The 27,474-nt window shown below is 47.6% G+C and overlaps 1 protein-coding gene across 1 annotated transcript in view; it reads left to right on the top strand.

Moving 5' to 3' along the window:
- Positions 1 to 27,474, top strand: part of EIF2B3 (eukaryotic translation initiation factor 2B subunit gamma) — a 479,361-nt gene that overhangs the window by 420,895 nt on the left and 30,992 nt on the right. The window contains exon 11 of the mRNA XM_086952297.1: positions 15,929 to 16,032. Within this exon, the coding sequence (XP_086808423.1) occupies positions 15,929 to 16,032 (104 nt within the window). The remainder of the gene's footprint in view (positions 1 to 15,928; positions 16,033 to 27,474) is intronic.

The raw sequence follows: 27,474 nt of genomic DNA, 5'->3' as shown, positions 1-27,474 counted from the left end.
TTAGTCCTTTGGCAAGTGCATGTTTTTCTCCACCAGTCTCACCAGCTGTCTCCGAGACGGCTACTCCCACGCAGTTTGGGATTTAATAGCCCAGACTTTGCCTGCCGTACCCGAAGTCCTCTGGCCCTCTCTTACACAGGCCATTCAAAACGGCTGTGATGCGGCAAAGTTTGTGATACGCTGTGGAGTGGACACTACTGACTATTTAGGGACCATCATAGACAACATGCCTAGATGAGGCCTACAGGCTTCTCTGCAGACATACAATCCTCATAAATGAAAATACCTTCGACAGCTCCTGGTTGTTACTTCCGGGTGCTGAAGAAGGACGGAGACCATCGCCATATTCTAAACCTTTGCCCTCTCAATGCCTTTCAGCGAAAAGACAAATTCAAGATGCTCATCCTGGCCCAGGTCTTGTCTGCCCTCAACCCATGCGAAAGGAATTTAGTGGTGTATGAGGGTAAATTAGCTTCTAAATGTTGTAAATTGCTGTCTTGATTGTGTATGTATGCACTGTATTAATAGTGTGAACCAAGCCAAAGGCAGTTGAGCACTCCACAATGCCAAAGGCATGGTTACTATCCAAAGGTGAGTGGACAGGAGGCTGTGTTCTGGGAGTAGAGAAGGGCTGTTCATTTGTTGTGATGTAGTGTTGTTTAGGATTACATCTATTCGCTGTGGTTGTACTTTACAACATATACCCACCTGCATCTGGTGGTCGGCGAGGTGCAGATAAGCCAGCTGGGTGCTAGCTAATAAATTCCCCCCCTCCACTTTGAGTGCTAGCTCTCCCTCAGCTCCCATAAGTGAGCTACCATGCAGTGAGCTTCAGGGTGCCTGCAGTAGCCCTGGGGTGTCAAGTGTTGTGCGCTCGACTCATTCATCCCCTTGGTCAAGGGTGACAGGTGGAAATGTGTTTGAGACCCTGGGTATTTATTAGCTGTCCCGTTTGTCATGTGTGGTGTAGTGTTTCTTAAATATTTATGTGCTCTGCATTCTTCTAAACTAGAGCATGGGTGGGGCAGTAAGATACACTAATAAACTTGTTTGTGATATTAATAATCTTGTAACAGCCAGTGATGTGCCTCCAGCTTATAACACACTGCTCTGGGATCATCTTAGTTTCACTGACTGTTGATAAGGAATAATGTTCCAGCAAAAGGGCTACTGCTGGAATGAAGTTCCAGACTTGCCAACTTTTCAATCAGTTCAGCCATGTGAGCTTAGATGGAGGAGGGAGACAGGCTGTTGGTGCGGTGTGGCCCTTGTGGAGCGGAGTCCAAGATTGACTAGGAGTTACTAGGCTCTAATCATAACAACAAGAGCCTTTTACCAGGAGCCTTTTACCCTACTGATGGACCCAAAACTGAGCACCAAACACACCCTTTACCACTTCACCCGCAGGGCAGCGCAGGCGAACAGTCCAAGTCTTACTCAGGGCGGTGATGTGGAGTAGAAACTCCATGAAACATGTATTAGACGTCAACAAATGTTCAGCCAGTGCTTTTACATACGAAAGGGTACCTCTGGCTGACACACAGCTTATAGGTGGCGGAAATAGGGCGACAATAGTCAAGGTACCAATCACTGTACGAGGGCACTCCGTCAATGTTTGTTTAGTTTGCTACCATATGGTAAGGACTGTCAGACCCCGCTAAAGGGTCCAGGAGGCAGACTGGAGTTATTGGGCCCTAACCGTGGTAGTTGAGATTGTTTCTCACTAGAGACCCAGAGCCTGTCTTACTATGGCTTTGCCATCTGGACCTAGTACAAGCCTTTCCGTACTTGACTCTCAGTGTAGTGGGGGCAAGCCGTCACGTTGTCAGTAAGTGTCTTTTCAGGAAAAGGAAGTACTTTTAATCACACAGTAGAAATAAATACCACATAATCCAACTTGTTACAAACGATACAGTCCTAGGATGAGATCATCCTTCCTGGCGCTACAGCACTGATTCGCCTTCATTAGCCCCCCCCCCAGGTGGCCCTACTATGTTTGGTCTCCCCCGTCTGGTAATCAGATAAAGTGTCACTCATGCTCCATTTTCGTCTCTTAGAGTTACCTCACTCAAATGTTCACTCAGTTCAAGATCATTTTTAGTTTTCTTCTGTCGTGGTGTATCTGATAAGTTACTATCCGCTCCTCTCACCAGCCCGGGCAGCCCTGCCGTACGTCTGATGGTGAGGCCGCAGTGAGTGAGTATTCATCAAGGCTGCAGGGTCAGTCAATCTTGGGCTGCGTCAGTCCTCGGGCTTACTCAACTCAGTCCTGCGGTGCTACGGGTTCAGTGTGGGTACAGACCCTGCTGTGGGGGTCTCGTTGGATCGCAGTGGTTTGGCCACACTCGGGCTGATGGCAGTTTCAGCTCCAATCGTGCCAACAGTGATCACGACAGATGTAACCCCATTTGGGCCTACGATGAGCACAGCAGTTGCAGCACTCAACCCGGCCAGAGGTTCATGCGTCCCCAGTCGGACTCACAATGATCACAGCAGTTCAGGTCCCTTACTGGGCCAAAGGTACATGCAACCCCCTGATCGGGCCTACAATTCATGGCAGTTGTAGCCCCTGACCCGGCCTAAGGTACAGTGGAGCATTTCCAGCCAGGAACCTGTGAGAAGAGACCAGGAAGACATTCTGTCACATGGGTCACTCCCAGCTCGCTCTCGGGCAGTTACCTCTCTCTGGAAACCACTCAGTCATGGCGACACACTTGGTCTCTCTCCCAGACAGGCTTTCCTCCTGGCAGACTCCTTCCCTGTCTCCGCAGACTGGCATACAGACAGGATTGTAGCTGCTTCAGGCATACCCACTGCTCCTCCTGCATAAAATACATAGTTCCAGTGATGCTCCCTCACTTATGGGCTACTGGCTGTCAGGCTGACACTAGCCCTGGTTGCACAGTACTTCTTTGGGTACTCTACTGGAACTAGAACAACGTTGGGTGCTTTGGGTCCCACATTTATACACATCTTCTAGACCAAGGTTGTGGATCCATTGCCTCAAATTGCAGACCCGGTTTGGAATGGTTCTTCTGTCAAGTAACCTCCTCAGGATGGTCTCCACACACACATTTTGTGTAAGGTGATGCTTCTCACAGCAGGTTTAACTTACCAGGACAAAAATGCATACTTGGATCTGAATACCCGAGCTGGCGTGACATGAAGTGGAGAGCCATGCAGTACTGCTGTGAGTACTAACCAGTCTACCAGAGCCTCCCAGCTTGGAATCTTATTTTCAGGATAAAATATTTACTTCTGGTCCAGTACACTCAAGTTGGGTTGTGCATCCTTCAGTCTCAGGTTCAGCTCTTGCTTTTCACCCGCTAGCCCTTCTGGAACAATGTCAACAAACAGCAGGTTTCCCTTTTCCTCACTTTATCAAGGATATGATCCTCATGGGTAACTAGATCTTAGTGCGCCCTTCCCACCAAACATGAGTATGGTCAATGCGAGAGTTACCAAATGTACAAAACTATTTTGGGACAATTCTTCAACAAGAGCACATTCTCACACATGATATTTGGGACATGGTGTAGATTATTTCCAAATCAGTAATTACAATTAAAAAAACATTTCCATTAAAATCATAAACAAACACAATTTTTTGCAAACAATTCTTTTGGTCACTTTATAGTTAAAAATAAAACAAACAAATTGTCGACGCGGCGTTTCGGTGACATACACAATCTTGCACCTTCTTCAGGACTTTGTTCATTACATGTACATCTATTGGCTCCAGATGGAACCTCCAAAGTTCTGTATGGTTAAAAACACTTTAGGTACCAAATTTGACAAGCTAGGGGTTATTTCCTTTCCTGGCCAGAAATTTGGTAATCCGAGTGTCTATTTTTCTTGTCTTCCAAAAGCGCTTACAAGAGGGGCTTGCTTACTTCTTCTCTGTAAGGTATATGTAAGCGGTGTTGTTTTCACTTAAAGTTCTTTTCTCCTCTTTGGGGAACGGAAAGCAGAAAGGAAGCTGACAAGGGAGGACATCGTGCCAGATCCACCTATTCACTATTTGGAACAATTTGTTAAAATTTCCAATACAGTGGGCCTTGATTGAATTGTACAAGATCAAGAAAAACTTACAGAGGAAGACAAAGAAAAGCTCACCAATTAATAATAAATATATGTAACTAAGATCCATATCCAGGAAGCTTGGACCTTTTTAACTAAAAGACGTCCCCTTTACCCCAAAGAGGAGAAAAGAACTTTAAGTGAAAACAACATCGCTTACATATACCTTACAGAGAAGAAGTAAGCAAGCCCCTCTTGTAAGAGCTTTTCAAAGACAAGAAAAATAGACACTCGGATCACCAAATTTCTGGCCAGGAAAGGAAATAACACCTAGCTTGTCAAATTTGGGACCTGAAGAGTTTTTAACCATACAGAACTTTGGAGGTTCCATTTGGAGCCAATAGATGTACATGTAATGAACAAAGTCCTGAAGAAGGTGCAAGATTGTGTATGTCACCGAAACGCCGCATCGACAATTTTTGTTTTATTTTTAACTATAAAGTGACCAAAAGAATTGTTTGCAAAAAATTGTGTTTGTTTATGATTTTAATGGAAATGTTTTTTTAATTGTAATTACTGATTTGGAAATAATGTACACCATGACCCAAATAGAATACAGACATTTTAACCATTTTTTCAATAAATCATTGAAATTTTAAACTCATGTGTGAGAATGTGCTCTTGTTGAAGAATTGTCCCAAAATAGTTTTGTACATTTGGTAACTCTCGCATTGACCATACTCATGTTGGGTGGGAAGGGCGCACGAAGGTCTAGTGACCCATGAGGATCATTATCCTTGATAAAGTGAGGAAAAGGGAAACCTGCTGTTTGTTGACATTGTAACCCATCCCTTTTCTGGTTGAAGGGTAACTCCCTTGTGATTTTGGCTCTCTGGAACCATAACTCTGCGCTAGGCTGCCAACCGTCGGTAATTTTCACGGACTGTCCATGAATTTACCATAATGTCCTTTGTCCTTGAAGGAAGTTTGCAGGGACGGCATTTGTCCGTAATTTTACCCTCGGTGCTAAAGGACAAATGTTCAGAAGGCTCAGCAGAAGCGAGGGGGGTCTCCTGTGAGGTGATTCAGAGGGAGTGGCGGCCAGGGGGCCCGGGTTGCTTCAAAGAAATGGAAATACGGGCCAGTAGTTAGGGCAAGTAGTTAATCTGCGCCTGTAAAAAGGCTGCTTGAATGTGAAATGGGTGTTAATTGCTAGAGTTCATGTTACGCTGCCTGAAGTGAAAGATTTCTTCTTTCTGCTGTAACTGCAAGTGTGGGAGCCCATCTCCAGATGTTTGCGATATTGCTATGGTGGCTCACTGCCCATGCCATGCCCATGCAAGTCAGAGAAATCAATGAAGGGGGCTTCATTCATCTCTCTGGCTTGCTTCTTGTGGCTATCTGGAGTTTCTCCGTTGGGATGTCCTTCTTTAAATGAGGCAAGGTAGTGATATGTTGTGAACGTGAATGTAAGAAGGCGTGCAATCTCACAGACTTTTTATACTAATGCAAGCAACAACAAAAACCTCCACTGTTTTGAAAGCAAGTCACAAGCATAACAGATTAGTAAACATACACAATTTGGAAACATCTGAGATGCTATCGGTTTACAGAAAGTCTGCTTTCTTTACATATTTAGTTCTGCATCCAAAAGGTAATGCAAAAAATGTTTCACCATCAGGTGCCATTTCTCTACCTAAAGATCCAATACATTTGTCTGCCCCATGAGCTGCATGTAAAACTACAGCCAACACTTCCTTCTTGCATTCATTTTTTTTTTTGAAAACCTTTATTTTGCACTTTCAGAGAACAAATACGGGCCTATAACCATCCGGCCGGCCTCGACACTTCTTAAGCTGTGTAGCAAAATATGCGTCAACTCGACAGCACGTCAGTACATAAGAGCATACAACATGTGGTACACTAAGGTCAGCGTGCACCGAGTGTCAGGAGAAGTTAAGGTTAAATTTAAATGATTTTTTATATAAGGAGATACAGAAGCTAGAACGGATCAGTGTACAGAACAACCATCTATGTTAGAAGCGGGCAACGTCTTTCAATGAGATCCAGCAAGCAATAAACATAGCCAAATTGGCAGCACAAAGCTAGCACAACAGGATGATGAAACACAAAGAATGGATCACGCTAGCCGCTACCCTCCTAACACCAGACCAACCCACTGACCCAGGAAGAAGCAAAAAGAAAAGGAGAAACAAAAAGAGAAAAATAAGGCCCATAGAAACAAAAACGAACCAATGAAGACCCCCCACCCAACACGCATGCAGAGGCTATGGCCTACCCCCCCCCTAGCAGTGTGTCTGTCGCCCCAAAAAGAGAACCCGAAATGTAGAAACAAGTAAGGAGAGAAAAGAGAAAGAGTTCCATAAAGAAAATGAAGAAAAGGAATACTAATCACACAAGACCGGGGGAGGGCCATAAGACCATATCAAAAACAACCCGCACATATTATTCCGGCCGCCCTTACCCCAGCCCCACTACCAATACAGTATCAATTTGCAAAATCCCCGGCAGTCCGTCCGCGCCCCAGCAATACAAGAAAAACAGTTCCGAGTTGAGAGAGGACACCCTCAGCCTTGCCCCTTACGGTAAATGCAGCGACTAAGTCCAACTGGATAAAAAAACCAGCTACACGGTTATACCTGAAAGTCACCGACATGTATTACTCCGTCCGCCCGTACCCCGACCCCTCAAACCAATACAATACCAACGTGAAACAGTCCCAGCAGTCCAACAGCATCCCAGCAGTACAAGTAGGACAGTCCTGACTCGGTACGGGGCGACCTCAACCCTGTCCCCGTCGATACGGTGTAGCGACACAGTCCAACTGAACAACAGGCGGTCCGGAGACGATGAAGGAGCAGAGGGACCAAAAGAGGACGAAGAGGCGGCCATTAAAGTTCATCCAGCGCATAGTCAGGTGGTCTGCAGTGGTAGGGGAAAAGGCCACACACGGCCAAGTCACCCCAGGATCCAATAAACAAGCAAGTGGCAGCCGTTCTCGAAGAAGGGGATGAGTCACGTCAATATTCCGTAAAGAAGCCACAGGGTATATTTCACAGTGATGGTCCTCCAGCCATAGCGTGACTCCAGAAGCGCTGGACCTCCGTGAAGGTGCTCCCGCCGGCACCGCGGCCATGTAGGGGTCCGACAATCCCAGCGTACCAATAGCCACCAGGGCGGAGGCACTACAAAGGCCAGAGACAGGGTATGGCGTAGTGTCCGGCTTTCAAGGGCATCCTTGGTAGGGCAGAGAAGTTACAGTCAGCATCGCGTCCAACCGATCCCCCAATTTACAGGCAGCTGTAGACATGGCAGCTTTCAAGGTGTTTAGGGCGCCCAAGATATCGCTAAGCTGCAATGGCTCCTCAGGGAGAGAGGACGCACCTTGATCCTGCACCCAAGGCAACTCGATGCGGAGCTGCCCCGGCAATCGGCTACCGTCATCCCCTGCAGGCGTCTGGGCACCCCGCCAACGTTCAGCATGGCAAAACAAGTCCACGGGTACTAGGGCAGCCCCATCCATTCTTCCCGGTGTCGAAGCGGCGTGGGCAATAGGCGACGCCTGCTGCAGCAGCCCAGGATCGACGATTGCAGGAGATGAAAGCAATCGGAAAGATGGTGCCCGCCACGACACTCGGGGATACAATGTATCTGCAGAGCCGCTCCCGAGCCAAAGAGAAACAACGTTGCGCCTCCCCGCTAAAGTGCCCACAGCCTAGGAATCAGGCGGAGTGAGAAGCGGAGGGTGTAGAACAGCTGCTCCGCCATGCCAGCCGACTCCGTAGTGCCGGTAATGGCCGCCGTCGTTCCGTGAAGAGTCGGACGCTAGCAAAGGACAAAGACCCGGTCCCGTCCGGGAAGCAGGAGAGGAAGGTGAGGGCGTTTCGGCGCTTCCCCTGCCGGGATCAACCAAAGAAGCACATCAGCACGATCAGGACCGCCTCCCGATTCCGCTGCCGGCAAGCAACACAAGAACTAGGATCAGGATGTTGCGGAAATCGGGAGAATGGCGAGATGGTCAGCGGAGCTGAGGAGTCAAGCAGCCATCTTGCTCGCGAGCCAGGCTCCTCCCCCCTTGCATTCATTTTTTCATCGTATCACTGAAAGTATCAGCAAATGCCACTGTCCAAAATAGCTTTAAGTTCAAGGTAGTTTAGCAGCGCGGTCATCTAATATGAAATACCACAAAAGACCTGCACAGTGGCTCAGAGCTGCGCGCATACCGAAATACGTGAAGTGCACACCCAATATAAACTTATTTTGACTTGTACTTATGTTGGTTGCCTATTTACTTACTTGTATACTATTGCACGGCTCCCTCTGATGTGTGTAATAAACGTACCTTTTGTTACCAATTTTTCCCCTGGATGTTGACCTTTTGTCCTGAATTTTGACCCTTCGTCCTGAATTTTTACACTCACCGTCCTGAATTTGCACCTATGTCACTTGGTGACCCTACTCTGCGCCCTACGTTTAGCCCCTGAGATGGGTGCTGTGCTGGGGTCTGTATCCGAGGATGGTGTGGACTTGTCTCTGTCTCTGCTGGGTGTACCCATGATCCTTCAGGTTATCTCGGTCCTCTTGTCACAACGCAAGAATGCTGAGACTGATCATCGAGGCAGATAGTGCATGCAGTGGGTGAGATTTAGGAGCTCGAGTCTGTCAAGAGGAGTTGTGCAGACTCCACCCCAGTACACACCAGGGGCCTTATTTATGAAGGCCTTGCGCCACCGGTGCGTCACTTTTTCCCATGTTAAAAGTGACTCACCGGCGGCGCAAGGCCTTCATAAATAAGGCCCCTGGTGTGGAGCAGTATACAACGTGCGCAGCAGTACACACCGTGCGCGTGTAAGCTTCGAACCTAATGTCACAGGTGTGTAACCTTTTCCTTGCCCTAAGGTGTGTCACGTGTCTCTCCCACAAAATGGCGGAGCAAATGATGAATGCAGCGTTCGAAACGCGATCTTGTGCTCTCACATCCCTGTCCCTACTAGGAGGCCTGGAGGGAATATCTCTCCATTTCCGTGAGATTTACTGCCACCCACCATACATTTTCGGCAGCCTTGGGGTAGTGTGTTCCATTGTGGGGTGGGGGCTGGGAAGTTCTGACAGTATTAGTATCCAGGCGGGGGCTTTCATCTGTTTCCGTGAGAGTCACAGGTAAGTGCATCTCTTAGTTTCTGCGGCAGTCAGGCGAGCTGCAGGTGTCCGCGAGCTCTGCAGCCCGCTCACTCCGCGAGGTTAAATGTTCGAGTGTCTGCGGCCCTTCCGAAGGGCGCAGGGCAGACCCACCTCCCCACCCCCCGTGGGCTGTTGGGGTGGGGGCGTGGGCGCGCATGTATTTATTTGTCTTCCACTTTGTGAAGTGTTTTCAGCCGCCAGATTGGTTTCAGTGAGATCTGCAGGTGTTTGGATCCAGATGTATTTTTTTCCGTTTCATTCATATTTTTTTGGCTTTTTATATATTTCTGTTGCCCAGGGCCTGGGTGTCGGTCTGCTGTCCATGGCTTTGCCCAGAAGAATCCGTGGCTGGATGTCAGCGGCCTCGAACAAAGCCTGGGAACAATTAGAGTTGTAAACACATTACCACGGCGGGGGCGCGCACAGCTCGTTCCGGGCGCGGGTCGCCCGAGGTCACTCGTCACACCGTGGCCCTGGGCGGCGGGGTCAGATGTGATCCCTTGGACAGGCCTGGTGTACTGAGCGTCAGTCCGCTGAGCTTAGGGCCAGTGCCACCCACCCAGGACCACCAGCACAAGGCGTCGGCCTGCAGACAGTCTCAGCAGAGAGGCCACAGACTGATTGAACCTAAGACTTAAGTGACTCTCTGGCCTGAGTGCTGCGGGACTCAAGGACAGGCTGACCTGAAAGCTGCCCTTTGGCAGGCGAGGGCTCGGGGTCCTCCTCCCAGGTTTACTGGAACCTCTTTCCCAGACCTTCAGGTGGTGAGCTCTGACTTTCTATTATCCATAGGCTAACATAGGGTGAATTTGGACTCTCTGTTACCCAAAGGCTAACATGGAGCGAGCGCCGACTCTCTTACCCATAGGCTAACATAGAGCGAGCTCCGACTCTCCGTTACCCAAAGGCTAACATGGAGCGAGCTCCGACTCTCTTACCCGTAGGCTAACATAGAGCGAGCTCCGACTCTCCGTTACCCAAAGGCTAACATGGAGCGAGCTCCGACTCTGTTGCCCATAGGCTAACATAGGGTGAACTTGGACTCTGTTACCCAAAGGCTAACATGGAGCGAGCTCAGACTCTCTTACCCATAGGCTAACATGGAGCGAGCTCAGACTCTCCGTTACCCAAAGGCTAACATGGAGCGATCTCCGACTCTCCGTTACCCAAAGGCTAACATAGAGCGAGCTCCGACTCTCTTACCCATAGGCTAACATGGAGCGAGCTCCGACTCTCTGTTATCCATAGGTTAACATGGAGCAAGCTCCGACTCTCTTACCCATAGGCTAACATGGAGCGAGCTCCGACTCTCTTGCCCAGAGGCTAACATGGAGCGAGCTCCGACTCTCTTACCCATAGGCTAACATGGAGCGAGCTCCGACTCTCTTACCCATAGGCTAACATGGAGCGAGCTCCGACTCTCTTACCCATAGGCTAACATGGAGCGAGCTCCGACTCTCTTACCCGTAGGCTAACATAGAGCGAGCTCCGACTCTCCGTTACCCAAAGGCTAACATGGAGCGAGCTCCGACTCTGTTGCCCATAGGCTAACATAGGGTGAACTTGGACTCTGTTACCCATAGGCTAACATGGAGCGAGCTCAGACTCTCCGTTACCCAAAGGCTAACATGGAGCGATCTCCGACTCTCCGTTACCCAAAGGCTAACATAGAGCGAGCTCCGACTCTCTTACCCATAGGCTAACGTGGAGCGAGCTCCGACTCTCTGTTATCCATACGTTAACATGGAGCGAGCTCTGACTCTCTGTTATCCATAGGTTAACATGGAGCGAGCTCCGACTCTCTTACCCATAGGCTAACATGGAGCGAGCTCCGACTCTCTTGCCCAGAGGCTAACATGGAGCGAGCTCCGACTCTCTTACCCATAGGCTAACGTGGAGCGAGCTCCGACTCTGTTATCCATACGTTAACATGGAGCGAGCTCTGACTCTCTGTTATCCATAGGTTAACATAGAGCGAGCTCCGACTCTCTTACCCATAGGCTAACATGGAGCGAGCTCCGACTCTCTTGCCCAGAGGCTAACATGGAGCGAGCTCCGACTCTCTTACCCATAGGCTAACATGGAGCGAGCTCCGACTCTCCGTTACCCACAGGCTAACATGGAGCGAGCTCTGACTCTGTTATCCATAGGTTAACATGGAGCGAGCTCCGACTCTCTTACCCATAGGCTAACATGGAGCGAGCTCCGACTCTCCGTTACCCACACCACAGGCTAACATGGAGCGAGCTCTGACTCTGTTACCCACAGGCTAACATGGAGCGAGCTCTGACTCTGTTACCTATAGGCTAACATGGAGCGAGCTCTGACTCTCTTACCCATAGGCAAACATGGGGTGAGCTCTGACTCTCCGAAAGTCATAGGACTCAAAGGCTCTGACTCCCTTTACTCATAGCCTAATATGTAGAGAGCTCTTAATATCCATTACCCACGGCGTACCATGTATATACCTGCAACGTTATTTCCTTAGGAGAGCTGGAGGACGTGGAATGCCTAGGAGTTTTAACTGCTCCTTGTCAACGCAGCAATCCTTGGCGGGTGCCCTTATATACAGGCCCCCTGGCTCTGTGGGCTCATTTTTTACATCCAATAATGAAGCAATTGCACCCCAGGTCCTTAGATACAGTCACTTTCTGGTGTTAGGTGATCTCAACATCCATATAGATAAACCCACGGAGTCCGAGGTCATCTCTCTGACTCTCTTAGTCTTTAATCTTGGTCCCTAAGTCTCCAATCCTATGCACAGAATGGGCCGCACACTCTCAACCAGATTTTCTCAAATTTAGAGCTTGAGGTGGATCTGCCTCTACCTCTGGTATGGTCGGACCATTGCCTTATCAGTTGTAGGGTGGCCCTGCTTCCCTACAATCGAAATTTGCCTGGTATACTCCAGTTAGGCAACTTTGCTCCTCTGAGGCCAAGCTGGCTGTGGTTCTCAGATTCAAGAAAGTCAGATCCGGAGGCAGATCCTTCGCGGTAGCAGCTGCCAAGCTCTGGAATACGCTCCCAGCAGATATTAGGCACATTACTGAACTTCTCCCATTCAGGAGAAGGATTAAAACCTGGTTATTCCCCACGATAACCGCCTGTTAACTCCCGCTCCTGTGTTTCACTTTCATGCCTCCTTCTGATCCAGTCAGCGCCAGGATGCCTGCAATGGTGATAGTGCGCTTAACAAATACCTAAAATAATAATAATAAATAAATAAAAATAGTTTGGGGAGGGGCTGTCAGACTCCTGCTAACAAAAAGGATAAGCACGTTCAGACCTTTCCATCGAGTCTCTCCATCAGCTTTAGAGGAGGCATTGGAATCCTCTATTCCCCTGCTATCAGGGAATCCTGAGAGGCATGCAGTCCAACTAGATGCTTGGGTGCGGCATAGTGCTCATTAGCTAGCTCCAGTGACTACACATACTCCCAAGAAAGTCAGACCTTCAGCACCCTGGTTTAATGATCTGCTGAGAATGAGCAAAAGTGCCTGTAAACGCTTAGAAAGAAAATGGTAAAAAAAAACTTTAATCCTGATGATAAACACAAGTATAAACTGGCCTTGAAGTCCCATTATACAAAAGTCCATGATGCTAAACAAAGCTATCTGAAAGATAAAATGTAATCTTCTAGCAAGGAGATCTTTAAAATCGTCAAAGCCTTCTCTGCCCCGTCAACCGTTGCCAGGGTTACTCCCTCTTTCTCCTGAATGGACAAACCATCTAGCGACTTTCTTTCCTGAAAAAATCGTGACTATTCAGGATTCCTTCTCTAGGAGGTGTCCAGATGTATGTATGTATGTATGTGTGTTCTTATATAGCGCTCAATGTACCCTTGGGCATCTCAGCGCTTGCCTTGGGAACCCGTCCTGGTTTTTCCCTGTGAGATCACCCGTGCTGGGCATCCCCAAGGTGAAAGCCAGGCATCCCGCCGCGGGGGGGGGGGGCGTTGTGGAGATTAAGCAAGCTTGTTGCCCAGAGCTGCATAGTGTGAACTCGTGCTTAGAGTGGGCACCGAAGCGAGAATTATCGAGTCCGTGGACAATTGGGTTCAGGACCCTGCCGCGTCGGGAATCAAACCCTGGTCCCGGGTCTGACCTCAGCTTCAGGGTATGCCTCCTCTAACCAGTGAGCCACATCATGCAGACCTTTTAGCCCCTGCTGTGGAGCATCCCTCAAGAGAAATCCCTGCTCTCCTGCTTTCCTTGGCTGTAACCTGAAGTATCCCTAGATATCCTCAAGGGTCTTAAGTCAGGCTCCCCTGCTGACCCCTGTCCAGCAAAATTGCTGGTGGCAGTGGCCACGGTCTTAAATCCTGTGGTTAATAAGGTCCTTAATTCCTCTTTAGCTGCCGGCCATATGCCTTCTATTTGGAAACATGCTAAAATCCTCTTTCTGCTTAAGAAGCCCTCTGCTGACCTCAAAGTATCAGCTACCTACAGGCCCATTTCACTATTACTGTCTTTCTCTAAGGTTTTGGAGAAATATGTGAATACAATTATATCAGGGGGTAAAGCCATTCTGATTTTATTAGACCTGTCAGAGGCCTTTGATACTGTTCCTCATGATAGGCTCCTGGATTGGCTGCGGAAACTTGGAATAGGCGGCTCTGCATTAGAATGGCTTTCTTCCTTCCTAGAGGACACAAGTCAGGAAGTTTAGACTCCTACCTTTGTGGCCTCCATCCCCAGTCTGAAAGTCAGAATTCCGCAGGGCGCTATATTGAGCCCAACTCTCTTCAATTTATATATGTCCCACTGGCACCACTGGCGGAAGCGTGTGGGGCAAAAATATTTTCATATGCCGACGATACTCTGCTTCTTTTCACTTGCGATAGGGCAGTGGACTTTGAGGGTGAGAAGATTAGAACATGCCTCACAAACGTGTTTAAGTGGCTGAGGAGGAATCAATTGTAATGTAATCCGGAGAAGTCTGAAATCATCTTTTTTGGCTTCCCGCCTTCTGAAAAGTGGAGACACTGGTGGCCTGAGGATGTCACCAACTCTCTCTGCGCAAAATACTGTAAAAAAGTCCAGTCGGTTGTAAGCACTTGCTTCGGCCCTCTGCGTATGTTGAAGACATTTCTTCCCCTTCTACCACTAGATTACAGGAAGACCGTGGTCCGGGCATTGGTCACTTCCAGACTGGATAATGCAAATGTCCTGTACCTAGGCCTTCCTGAGTGTCTGCTCAATCGTTTACAGGTGCCCAAAATGCAGCCGCTAGAGTGGTTCTTATGCTTAAGCCCAGGACTCGTATATCCCCGCACCTCAAAGCATTACACTGGGTACCAGTGCGATTCTCTAATTTGCAATGCCCTTTTGGGATGATACATCCCAAAAGACCTTTTCCCATTCGCAAACGGGCCGAATCTGAGAATCGGCCCGTTTGCGAATGGGAAATGGGCTTGATACATTTGCCCCAAGGTGTATAACACAATGCGCACCAGGCGCCACTTGAGGAAGGGACTGCGTGAAAGTGGGATCAGATGGTAGGTGCAAGCTCTTAATGCAGGATAGGAAGCTTTGAAAGGAATGGGCATTTTGTATGTGGAGATTAAATGTATTTTATTTTTTTGTTTTTGAACATCTGTGTTTTTAGCCACTACAGTATCATAGTCTACAACCAGTTATACTTAAATTTGGAAGCCTTAATTAGGACCACCAGGGATTGAAAGGTCCCTGTATGAATGCATGAGGACCATGGATCACCGGGTCTAACCCCTGAGGATGCACACACCCTGTAGTTGTGATTCATAGAAGTTCTGTGACTTTGGTGTACTGTAGTTGCGTGACTGATGGCTATGCGTCACCGTGGAGTGGTGTAGATGCATGTAGTGACCGGGGTAGCTGTGTGATTGGGGGGTGCAGCAGTTTTGCATCTGATGTGTATGGCAGTGGTGAAGTGGGTAACAGCGTTTTTGTGGAGTGGTGGCCAACACATATGTTTGAGGCGTAGTCTACCCGTGTGACCACGGAGTGGTGTTTCTTTGTGTTTGACGTGTGTGGCAGGGGCTATGTTTCCCTTTTTGTCAGTTGAGGGGTGTAACTGTATGACTATGGAGTGGTGTGACATGGCTGCATGGCTGGAGAGTGGTGTGCTCGTGTGACCGTGGAGAGGGATGACTGGATTGCTGTAATTGTGTGACATAACTGTTTTGGTGTGGAGTGGTGTACATCTGTCACCCTGGGGTAGTGTCACTGTGGGGTGGTGGGGCTGTGTGACTGACCTGTAATGCATTGCTAGGGTGTACTTGTGCATCTCCAATGGTTGGGCTGTGTCACCGCTCTTTATGGCTGTGAAGAGTTGTAGAGGTGTGACCGTGGACTGGTGCAGTTGGAAGTGTATGGAAGTGGCGATAGTGGAGGAATGTTCATGTGCGAGCGTGGAGTGGTGTAATTGTGTGGCTAAGCTGTTTGGCTGTGTAGGTTAAGGTGTAGCTGTGGAGATGTATAGCTGTATGGCTGTGTGGCAGATGTCCCTATTTAAGGGTGAAATGTGGCAGAAGTGTGTCTGAGCCGTCTGACCGTGGAAAGTTGTCTCTGTGTGCATGTGCTCGTATTTGGGTTGATGTGCTGTGTCATGGCGCCTGTTTAGGCGCTGCCTGTATGAGTGTCTCAGATTTCTATGTCTTTGGTTCACAGTCAACCATTGCATATTAAGCCAGCTGTCTGTGTTTGTCCCTTCTGCCCCATCACAGGTGCATTCTCCAAGGAAGCGTCATCTGCAGCAGCGCTGTGATAGAGAGAGGAGCAGACATCAGGGACTGTTTAATCGGAAGCGGGATCCGCATTGATGGGAAGTGTGAGTACCAGCCCACCCTGCTCTAGCAAATGTTCATTTCTTGGTTCATGGGTCTCCGTGCTCTCTCCACTCAAAGAATGATGCACCCCAAGCCACCCTTGAGCCATTGTGACCAGAGAGGGAGCCTGGCACCTCAGCCCTCCGACCACGTGTACCGCCGACATTCACTCACACCCAAAACTGCGAGGCGTGACTACACCTGGGCACAAACACAAGGCGGGCGCAGCAGCTTTGCTATGGTACCCCTGTTTCTTTGAGGCCCAAGAGGAGGTGGAAGCTAAATAAATACAAAGTAGTACAACCTCTTGTCAGGCCTATCTGATTTAAAGAGTGGCAATAGCTCTAAGCACAGTATTTACTATACAGCATAGATACACAAGAGAGAGAAGACTAACTTTCATTGTGTTTTATTTATCAAAAACCAATATTTCTGTATCTTTTTTGTTTTTTATGTTTTTTCTTTATAAAAATGATTTTTTCATTGGTAGATACATAACATAGAACATATTTCCAATGTTATTTCAAGGTAAAGAAAGAAAAACATATTCCTTTACTTCTCTGAACATGAATTATTGTTTCAATAACCCCCAAAAAAGAAAATCAATAAGAAAAATCATTAACATTCTCTCATTCATCCATTCTCACCTTTCATTCCTCTCAAACATACTAACTCTCATACTGTGCAAGCATATTCACAAAGAACCCAATTCTGAGTAACATCCATGTAGATTGACACATCCTTTATTCAATATTGCAAGCTTCTAATATTTTGGAGAAGACTCACAATCCCCTATCCAAGTCTACTGCTTTGAAATATCACTGCAGACTTATCCATTCCTTGAGAAACGAAAATACGTCTCTCACTTCTTTTAAGACACATACAGAGAACCTCCAGTTTGTTTTAAAGATGGAAACTGTACTTTCTTGACCCTGAGGAAGGTGATAACATCTTGCTTTCACCGAAACGTGCGTGGGCCAGCAATACACATCTGAGAATTTCACCCAAGAATCAAGTCAAGAAAACGATTATTCAGAATCAAAATGACGGATTGGTGTTTGTATATAAATTGATACATGCACTGATATACGATCTGAATATGCTTGCACAGTATGAGAGTTAGTATGTTTTTTTTTTTTCAAAACCATTTTTATTAGAGGGTCAAGCAAGTGCAGGCACAGCCCTCCACAGTCATGAGGAGGGCTGTCAACAGCAAGTATGAAAAGGCAAATTTATGGCACAGCATCGAACCCCTCATATACAGCAATTTTCAAAATATGCAAAACACACAGCCACCCACCAACCCCCCAGAACTCCCCCCAATCCCCAACTACTGCCCACCCCTTATCCCACCCTAACCCTGTGCACGTGATCATTAAGCAACCAGAATAGAAGAGGGATATATGTGGGGCCGGCCAGCGGCCTAAGGTGCAGGGTCCACGTCTTGAGGCAATGCATCGTCCATGTCCATAGGAGGGTCGAGGGGGAGGAGAGTTAGTATGTTTGAGAGGAATGAAAGGAGGGTACAGCTGTTTTGCCTCTGACTCTGCATCACCAAAGAAAAGATTGACCCATTCCTGGTGAAAAACCCATGCTGCCTGCCTCTGGGCTCACCCTGTAAGAATCCAGCAATCCCCATCTAATTCCTCGATTCGTTGGTGCTACCCAGTGATCCAGCGGACACCACCAATGGCAATAGAGCTCCTAATGCCCGAAGCTGGCCAGCACCCCTCTCAGCTACTCTGACTTCCTAAGCTAACAGTAAGACTTCCTTGCTACCAGTAACTTGCATGTGAAAACTCAACCTATACGTATTATAGAAGCACTATTACAAGGGCACTTATCTCAAGTGCTAAAGACGCAGATTCTTTAATGTCATCACACCATCTTAGAGAGCCCATCAGAACTGCCTCACCTTCAGGGCAGCACAAATGCCCAACTACTCCCAAAACAGCGAAAGTAATGAGTGGTTTGAGATTTAGATAAAGAAGCAGTATTTTAGGGGTCAAGAATGTACGGAAGAATGTGTGTAGAGAACGGATTGTAGCGGAGTGAATTGGTTGGGTGGGTCAAGTGAGTTATTGATGTAACTTTGCAACGAGGCTTTGAATCAATTGTCCTTCCTCATGTAAAGCACTCTGATACCTCCAGGTCTAGCCAGCGCTGTATACAACTTTTCAAATAAAAATAGCAGGAATTCTATACGCTGAAGGAAAGAAAGGCAACCAAGAGACAGGTCAGTAGGTGGATGGAGAGGACTGGTTAGTTATTGGTTATGTGAGCTGGTCATCTATGACCACTGGGGATTTGAACTGCAGCACGTGTGTACCAAAGAAAGATGGAGACGCCAGACTGGAACCTGGAAGACCAGGACTGGGATAGGGTCAGATGGAGCACAGGCGTAGTTACCAAGCTTATGGATGGGAATGATGCACTCTGTTGGAAAATTAAGAGGAAGAAAGCAACTGTTTCCAATAATGATTTTTAAGAAGTAGGAAACGGATTCACCAGCAGGGGTGCTATTGTAGGTTATCATGGTATGCAGAGAGTCAGGTGAAAGTTAAAAGCCATTGGGAGTGGATGGGAGTCACAGTTGGCAGAGTGACTATGCTATGAGAAGAGCTGTTGTGAAGGCAGTACGAGTTGGCTTGTGTTGCCAAGGTGTGTGGGGCTGCTGGATTCCATCTTTGTAAATGGATTGTATCTACTCTCTGAAGAAGCAGCAGGTTGGACTAGAGCATTACATGTAGGGGGTGGACTGAAAGTACAGACATGCAGTGGGAGTTGAAGAATGGCGAAAGGGTGCTCACGAGGGCGTTATATGAGCTGGAGCCCAGGCGTAGAGCCAGCCCATGTTGGCTCTTCCCTTGGCAGGCTAGGATTGAGATGGACGCCTCCTTTTGTTTTGCTATAGGGGTCTGAGTTGTTTGGGTTGCCAGAATGTGAGTCTGTGTGCGCGCATTCGGGTTGGGTCATTGGCGAGAGGAGATAACATTCGTGAAGAAGAAATAAAGATGCAGTCTAAATATTTGCAGCATAAGTGAGTGGAGACAGAGCGAGGATTGGTTAGGAAATGGAGCAAAAATAGTTGGGCAAAAGTGAGGCCAATATCTTTGTCAAGGGTTTGAGAACTGGTATAAGAAATGGGGGTGCACAGCTCACAAAGTCCAACACGCCCAAAGTTTTTACAAAAGTCACTTCTTTATTTCAAATTATTCGTCTTAAAAAGCATTCAATTGAAATCATCAGCCAATGTGTTTCGCTCCCACATAAGGAGCTTCCTCAGGGCTGTCTGCAGGCGAAGCACACAAGCTCTTGTATTTCCAGCAAAAAGTAAACTAATTGCGCTCCCACTGTTGTACATCAACCACTGTCCCGAGGGTTGTTACGAGTACACCATCAATAATGAAACTGTCAGAAACATAGCATCTAGTCTTCAAACTGTCTCTTGTCACTATTAGACTGCCAATTTCTTCATAACAGGCTGAACAATTCCTAGTGCTATATGGCCCTCATTTGTTCGCGTCCGGGAGGAAAATGCAGTAGTGTGTATTTGGACGGGTGCTTTGATTGGACCCACAAAATACTCAGTGGATGAGGGAGCAAGAGGTCAGTGGTGGGCGTATATGGCTGTAGGAGATTTGAGTGGATGAGGGAAAAAGAGGTCAGTGGTGGGCGTATATGGCTGTAGGAGATTTGAGTGGATGAGGGAAAAAGAGGTCAGTGGTGGGCGCATATGGCTGTAGGAGATTTGGTGATACAGGGGCTGTTGCTTGATGGCTGCTTGTAGTAAGCTTTTTGAGTAGTGGAGGAGTGTTCGTTGGTAGGAGTGGTATCATAGGAAAACAAACTGCAAAGGCATAGACTCGGAAATATTGACTGCCAAAATACATACCAAACACAACGACCTTCCTATAAAACTTTCCACTTGCACCTAAATCCACTTTCAGTCACTTGCCCCCAAATGTCATTGGACTCTGGTTAGTTAGTTAATTAACCCAGTGATGGGGAGAACTGATTTAGGAATTTAAAACATGTTGAACGTTTCGTAGGGGTGTGTGGATGGAGTGTTGTCAGTGGAACAAGTCTTAATGGCAGAACATTTCTTGTTGTAATCAGCAGGTTTCTGCTGGATGTGTTAGTGGAGGAGGTGAGATGATAACTGGTTATGGAGTTAATTGATGGATTTGGACAGAAGGGGAGTGGAAAGGTTGGTGTGAATGTGAGGTGAATTGTGGGGAGCAGGGAAAGAAAGACTAGTTTGGGCGATATGGCAATGAAGAGGGGGAGCCTTGTCATTGTGACTACTTCCAGAGTGAAATGGAAGTTGAGGGTAACGAGGAGCACAAGTCTTACAATGTCATGGATTCCTGAGTAGAACAGGATGTGGAGGACAGAGGTAATTGAAAGCTCGTAAGCGACTGCAGTGCCAGGGGTGCGAACACTCCGTGGGGCAACTTACAGCAGTGCAAGGGGCAGCAGTCACTCAATTGAGCAAAGTTCACTTTGGCTTTGGTGTACCTGTCACTCAGTGCGGTACAGTTCACCAGAGTGCATTCATCATTCAGAGGGCACAGTTCACTCTTATCCTGGGGCACCAATCAATAAGTATTGTACAGTTTGTTTCGCACCCTGGTTCCCCACAAATCTGCGGGAAGAACTTAGGGATTAAAATTGGCAGCCCCCTCTCCTTCCAACCTCAGATTCAAGCCCTAGTTGGGTCCTGCTTCAGCCTGCTTTGCATGTTGTGAAAATGTCTACCTCTTCTATCTGAGGAGAAAGGTTGTGCAGGTCCTGATTACGTCGAGACTCGAATATGGGAACGCTATGTACCTCGGTCTCCCAGACTATCTTCTTAACAGACTGCAGGTGGTGCAGAACTCGGCAGCGAGTCTGCTAGTCTTACTCCCACCCAGGTCCCACATGACCCCTCCCCTGAGGGCCCTTCATTGGCTGCCAGGCTAAAAAGAGGGTGGTCTTTAAGGCTATGGTCCTAATGCACAAGTCCTAGCACGTGACGGGCGCGTCCTATCTCAGTGAGAGGATCAGCGCATGCGTTCCAACACGCACACTTCGCTCGGCCTCAGCGTACATTGCAAGAGTGCCCAGCATCAATCGCCTTAGGATAGGTGGCAGATCCTTTTCCTACCTGGGACCACTCTATTGGAATACCTTCGCCTAGTACGCAGCCTGGATATTTTCAAGAGGAAACTAAAAACCTGGCTCTTTGACAGATAATCTAGTTACCTGGTTGGCCTCCCACTGCCTAGCGCCGGGACACTCTGCTGAGTAGCTGCTCGCTTTACAAAACACTATAACAATAATAACAATAACAGTTTGCCAAGGTGCTCGAGGGAACACATCATTCAAGGGGCACACTTCATTGGGCTGCAGGGGGCACAAATCATTCAGTTGAGCTCAGTTCTCTATGGTGTTTGGGACGGGGCACTGCTTACTTAGTATATTATAATTCACTAATCAATATAGTTCACCACAGTTAAGTGTTGTTTGCACTGTTCTGCATATGTGCGACTTGTGCAGGCCTTGCATAAGTGTCCAGTAAGTACAGCGGCGTTAGGCGGGCTTGATGGCAGCCTGACTGTTGTATCTTTGGGCTACAAACCTTTTCCAGTTTCACCATTGGACATCGAGTCCTACAAGTAACTGCTGGGCAAGTAGGCTAGACAAGAGGCATAACCCTAGGCCCTGCAGCTCCTGCTTTGCAGGAAGTACCCAGCTCTTCACAGGGGCCGCATTGAGCCCAAAAGCAATGAATATCTGTGAGACTAAGGGACCCTCTTCACATTTTGCAGGAGAGTCTCATCATTTTATGTTACACCACTAGGCCAGAAGGGTCCCTCCCTGCTTGAAGCTCCAGCTTCTGCTGTTTCTTTCTTCGCCCGGCACAGCAAGTCCCTTGCTCCACCCAAGCTTCTCTCCCTTCCTCTGATATTATTGGAAAACCTCCCTCTGTGTTCAATCTGATCTTCCTTTCATCACAGCATCGAGGCAAGAAAGAAGCGTAGCAAGCCTCCTTTTGAGGGCATCTGTTAACAACTATTGTGTATTGGAGGATTCAAATAGAAAAATCTCTTTGTTAATAAAAGCAGTCCCTACTTTCTGGTCAACTTACTACTTTTTAAATTGATGGGAGCTACTTTTAGGACTGTACACACGTGTGAACTGTGGTATCTGACTTGCAGAGCATCTCTTTGTGACTGTGATGTCAACCAGAAGAGTAGCGATAGATAAACTTTTCCATTCTTAAAGGGGGTATAATGGTACTCCGATCCATCAGACTATTCTTCCTGACATGATGTCTGAGGTCCATTTGAATCTCACCGTCTACTTTGCAGCTTCTATTTCACCTGCTGTTGTCATGTAGTACTGTTCATCTGTTCTGGGTGCTTAGTTATTATCTAGGAAAGGCTAAATATTTTGTCGTTTCCAGACTGCTTTGTGTGTTCCACAACAATGAGCTATGGGACAGGTGTAAGGGGGAGCTGCCTAGGCAATTGTTTACTTTTTAAATCTGTTTCCAAAAAATATTAGATCTTTCCCTATTTGTCGGAGAGCCCACCCGATAAGTGAGGGTATACTGAAGATAAAAAATGTCCAGATTCACAGCGATGTATGGGGTTCACGACCCATGCCCAAGACCATCCACCAGTAGGAGAAATGCACTATGTTTTTCTAATAGTATAGGCATAATATTTAAACAAACAAAAACAGGAGAAAAAGAATAAACAAGTCTCATATTAAAATTTGGATTGGAATGCCAGAGCCAATGTTTGAGTAGGCCATTTGTCCCTGGAAAGTCTTTTGTGGTTATAATGCCTCATTATGATAGATACCGCATAACAGCGGATTCTTCACCTTGTTAATATTCCCCAGGCATCCGACAAGATCTGGGAACTTTTCGAGCAGTACTCCTGCTTATCGGTAGGTGGTGTTGTGCGGCTCCATGCTGACATTGTTCTGCTCCGCAAGTGACAAGCAGAGCTGCATTTAAGTACAGGGTCGGACTGGGACACAAAATAGGCCCGGGGACCAAAATAAGGGTGCCTTCAACCATTAGTGAACCAGATAGCTAAAATAAGTGGCCCAGCTTTGCAAATCTGGTCAGTTTTAAACTTGTAGAGAGACCCTGTATGGGTATTTTGCAAGGTTTGAGAGATTGCATGCATTTGTGTTTGCTGCAGGCAATGCTTGTGGTAATATCAGGGAAATCAACGGCCCACCTGGCCATAAAACAGGCCCACAAACAATGAAAAAACTGGCAATGGCCCACACACTGGTATTTCCAGACCACTCTTTCAGGCACTGCCCAATTGCCCTATAGGCCAGTCCGACACTAAGTGCCACCCATGCTTGCTGACATCAGTTCCTTTCTTTCTGCCCCACCAGATATGGATTCAGTAATACCTCTGTCTCTGACTCCGAGCCAAACTTGTTTTGGCTCAGTCTGCGCCCTTATTCCACGGGGCCTCAGCCTTCTGGCAACCCATCAAACTCAGTGTCCCGGCGCTTAAACCGTACGTCACGTAACATAAGAGCAAAACAAACCACTGCCAAACGACTCACAACTGGAAGACCCACGTTTTAAGACTTTGCCTGAAGGTAAGGAGATCAGGACTCTGATAGAAAAAGGAAGGCTGTAGGAAGGCTGTTCCACAGCCGTGAGGCAACTGCATGAAAAGTTCTACCCCTTATCCGGGCCAGTAGCACCCTGGGAGTAATGATCAGAAGTTGAGATGAAGATCTCAGGGTGCGCTGAGGAAGAAAAGGCTGGAATCTGTCCCTAAGATAATGGGCTCCGATCTTATGGAAGGCTTTAAAAACCAGAACCAGGGCTTTAAACTGAATTCTTTTCCGTACCGGAAACCAATGAAGTGAAGACAGGAGCTGAGTGGTATGGGTTCTAGATCCTGTCAAAAAAATGGCTCTGGCCGCTGCGTTCTAGATCACTTGTAGTCGGCTCAGAAGATATTCAGGAAGGCCGAGATACAGGGAATTAACATAGTCCAATCTAGACATTATCAATGTCTGAACCACTGTCTTCCTGTAGGGGATAGAGAGCAATGGGAGGAAATTTCGAAACATTCTCAACAACCCAAAGCAAACCCCAGCTATCGAGTGTACTTGGGCCTTCATAGAAAGAGTTGAATCCAGCTTGATTCCTAGATTTTTCACCGTGGAAATGGCCGACACAGGGGAAGACATATCCTGGGGCCACCATTCATGCCAGATATCAGGTGGCTGAGCCCCAAAGAAGATAATCTCAGACATGTAAAGGGCAGCAGAAGTATTTGACCTCCAATTGCTAATAATGGAGGTAAAAACCAGTGTGCTTGCAGAGGGTTTTTCAACCGGGTCAGACGCACACGGAAACTCTATTGTTGTTTCATCTTAACAGACACTAGTTTGGGCGCATGGGCAAAGCCATGCTCTATGGCACCAATTAACAGGAAAATAGCTTGGTGCTATTGCACCGTATGTGAGACCTGGAAATTTTTACTCAACATCCTTAGAGATTGGTAGTGCAGGCGTCCACAGACTAGGTAAACCCTAAAGCATCTCTTCCCCGCCCACCCCCCTGCCCCTGCACCCACCTCACCCGGGATCGTGAATATAAGCGCATCAATACTTTTTGCAAGCACATGTTCTCCTTCAATCTGTAGAGGCCATTTACCTCCTGGGTCGTCCCTCCTTTGCACTTTGGAATTTTATTTGATTTGTAAAGTGCATGGTTGCTTCACAAAGAAACATCCCAAAATATGGCACAAATCTTCCCAGCAGTCCCCAATCTCTGGTAGTCTCTGAATCAAGCCATCCAAGACATCCACAATGTGGCAAAAGTTGTCAACCACCGAGGGTTCGACACCACCGGTTACTCACGCCGGGCAGTGGGTACCATAGAGGCACTCAGATGCCATGCATGGATGAGGTCTGCGGGCTTCTCTGGAATGTCCAGGCATCTATGATGAGCATGCCCTTTGATGGCTTCTGTATGTTTGGCAAGAAAGCGTATCAGCCCTGGAACGTTTTAAGCATAGAAGGACCTCCGCTTCAGTACCCTTTGGGCCACAGCCCCAGTAAGACAGTTTCACAAGCAATTTCACCCCCTCTGTGGCTCCAATTGTGGTTATCAATACGGACAACGTAACAACAGAAATGCCACCTATCCAGAAAGCCTCCCAAACATTTCATGGCTAAGGCCATGGCTCCCAGGGGCAACACTCAGGACAGTAGGAGCAACGTGCAGTTCAGTCCCCCTCTCACCCAGCTGTCAGTCATAAAACCACTATAGTGTGTCCTTCTCGACACACTCATCCTGTCGGAACAAAGATCTGGCATTTTCTGCAAGGGTGGCAAGTGATCCTTCTGAACAAGTTGGTTCTTCAGATTGTCTATTGGGGCTATGCCATTTCATTCCTTTAAACTCCACCAACCTTTCACCACCTTCAGGACGGCTGATGGATGTCTGTTCTGCAGCAGGAAGTGCAAGCCCTTAGGCCAAAGAGTCCATAGAGAGGGTTCCGGCATGAGAAGAAGGTACTGGATGTTACCCCTGTTATTTTCTGGTTATGGAGAAGGACAGTAGCCTTCTGTCCTGTTTAAGACCTTCGAGCTATTGATGCCTTCTTGTGAAAGGACAAATTGAATATGTTTACCCTAGCTCAGGTTTTGTGTGCCCTGGAGACTGGATGGTAGCGTTAGACCAGCAGGATGCTTATTTCCACCTTCCCATATTGAAGGCCCACAGTAGGGTAGGCCAGGAGAATTTTCAGCTCACTTTGCTCCTCTTTGGCCTTACCAGTGACCCTCAGGTGTTCTCCAAAGATATGCTCTGACCACCTTCATCACTTTTGTGATCCAGGGGCCACAGCCTTCCCCAAACTCGACGGCTGACTGTTGAAGGCGGGCTTGCCCCCAGGTAATCGTCCAGATTACAGCAATTCTCGTACCATCACTGGGGTTCACTATCATCGTGCCAAAGTCACACCTGGCTCCTTCGCAGATGCTCCCATTCATCAGCGGTAATCATCTGAACACAATGCAGTTTTGGGACTTTCCTCCAGAGCAGAGATTTTAGGACATTTGGACTGTGATCCCAATGTTTCAGCTTCTGTGTAGGATCTCAGTGAGGATGACTCTGAGGCTGCTGGGATTACTGGCCTGCTACATCCTGCTGGTGACACATTCCAGATGGCACATGTGTGCTTTGTAGTTGGACCTGAAGTCCCAGGGGGCACAGCACCAAGGGGATCAGACCAATGATATTCAAATGTAAGAGGCCACTGTGAAACACCTGCTGTGGTGACTACTGGATTAGAGTATTACCGCCTTACCCTATCCAGTATTGCATCACTTCTGGGTTGGGGATGCCATCTGGAAGAGGTGGAGATCGGAGGCCTCTGGCTTAGTCCCACATAAATCCTCTGGAGCTGCGGGAAATTCGCCTGGTGTTAAAAGCCTTCCGGCGCACTACCAGAGGGAGATTGGTACAAGTGCTCACGGACAACACCACTTCCATGTTGTACTACATCAAGCAAGGTGAGGTGATGCCATGGCCCTTGTGCCAAGAGGCGTTGCACCTCTGGAAGTGGCTGGAGTGTCATGGGATTTTCATGGTGGTATACCACCTGGCAGATTCTTTAAACACCAAGGTGGTATGGGCCTCTTCCGAGAATGGGTAGAACTCTTGCTTGATCTTTTTGCCACAGCAAAGAAAGCATAGTTGGCACTTTGGCAGAATAAAGTTCCTAAGACTCTTGGAGACTCATTACGCATAGAGTGGAGCTCTGGACTCGTTTATACCTTCCTGATGCTACTTCTCCTGCCCACAGTTCTGAAGATGATCAGGGCCCAAGTCTTTCTATTGGTACTGGATTGGGCAAGGAGAGTGTGGAACCCGTAACTCTTGGGCATGAGTATCTGTCTTCCGATCAAGCTGCTTTCTTTTGCAGCAGAGTCCTGCACAAATTGCAAGTCTTGCTTTGGGATTGAGCAGCCCCCATTAACTCTATTTGACCTCCCTTGTGAAGTTGTTGATGTCATCTTGTTGGTGAGGAGTCCCTCTACAAAATCGGTATATGTCAGCCATAGGGACAAATTTGTGGCATGGTGCGGCATCCATCAGATTGACCCACTACAAGCCAAACTGCCTGAAGTGCTGCTAATTGTATTATTCCTGGCCTAGCAAGAACTTGCTTTGGGCATGGTTAAAGTTTTTTTGAGCTGTTTTGCTATTGCCTTCTTTATTTAAATCACCCGTTTTTCTTAAAAAGGTGTTCAACTGCTTTTCCCTCATAAGCATTTTGTGACGCCACACTGGGACTTGAATTAAGTCTTCACTTTTTTGATGTGCACCCACTTTGAGCCATGCACTGCCGTCCATTACGACTACTAATTATGTAGACAGTCTTTCTTGTTACCATAAC

This window comes from Lissotriton vulgaris, chromosome 1_1 (genome assembly GCF_964263255.1).
Source record: "Lissotriton vulgaris chromosome 1_1, aLisVul1.2, whole genome shotgun sequence".
Classification (NCBI taxonomy): domain Eukaryota; kingdom Metazoa; phylum Chordata; class Amphibia; order Caudata; family Salamandridae; genus Lissotriton; species Lissotriton vulgaris.
The sequence above is the reverse complement of the archived record's forward strand: the minus strand, read 5'-3'. Positions and strand labels throughout refer to the sequence as shown.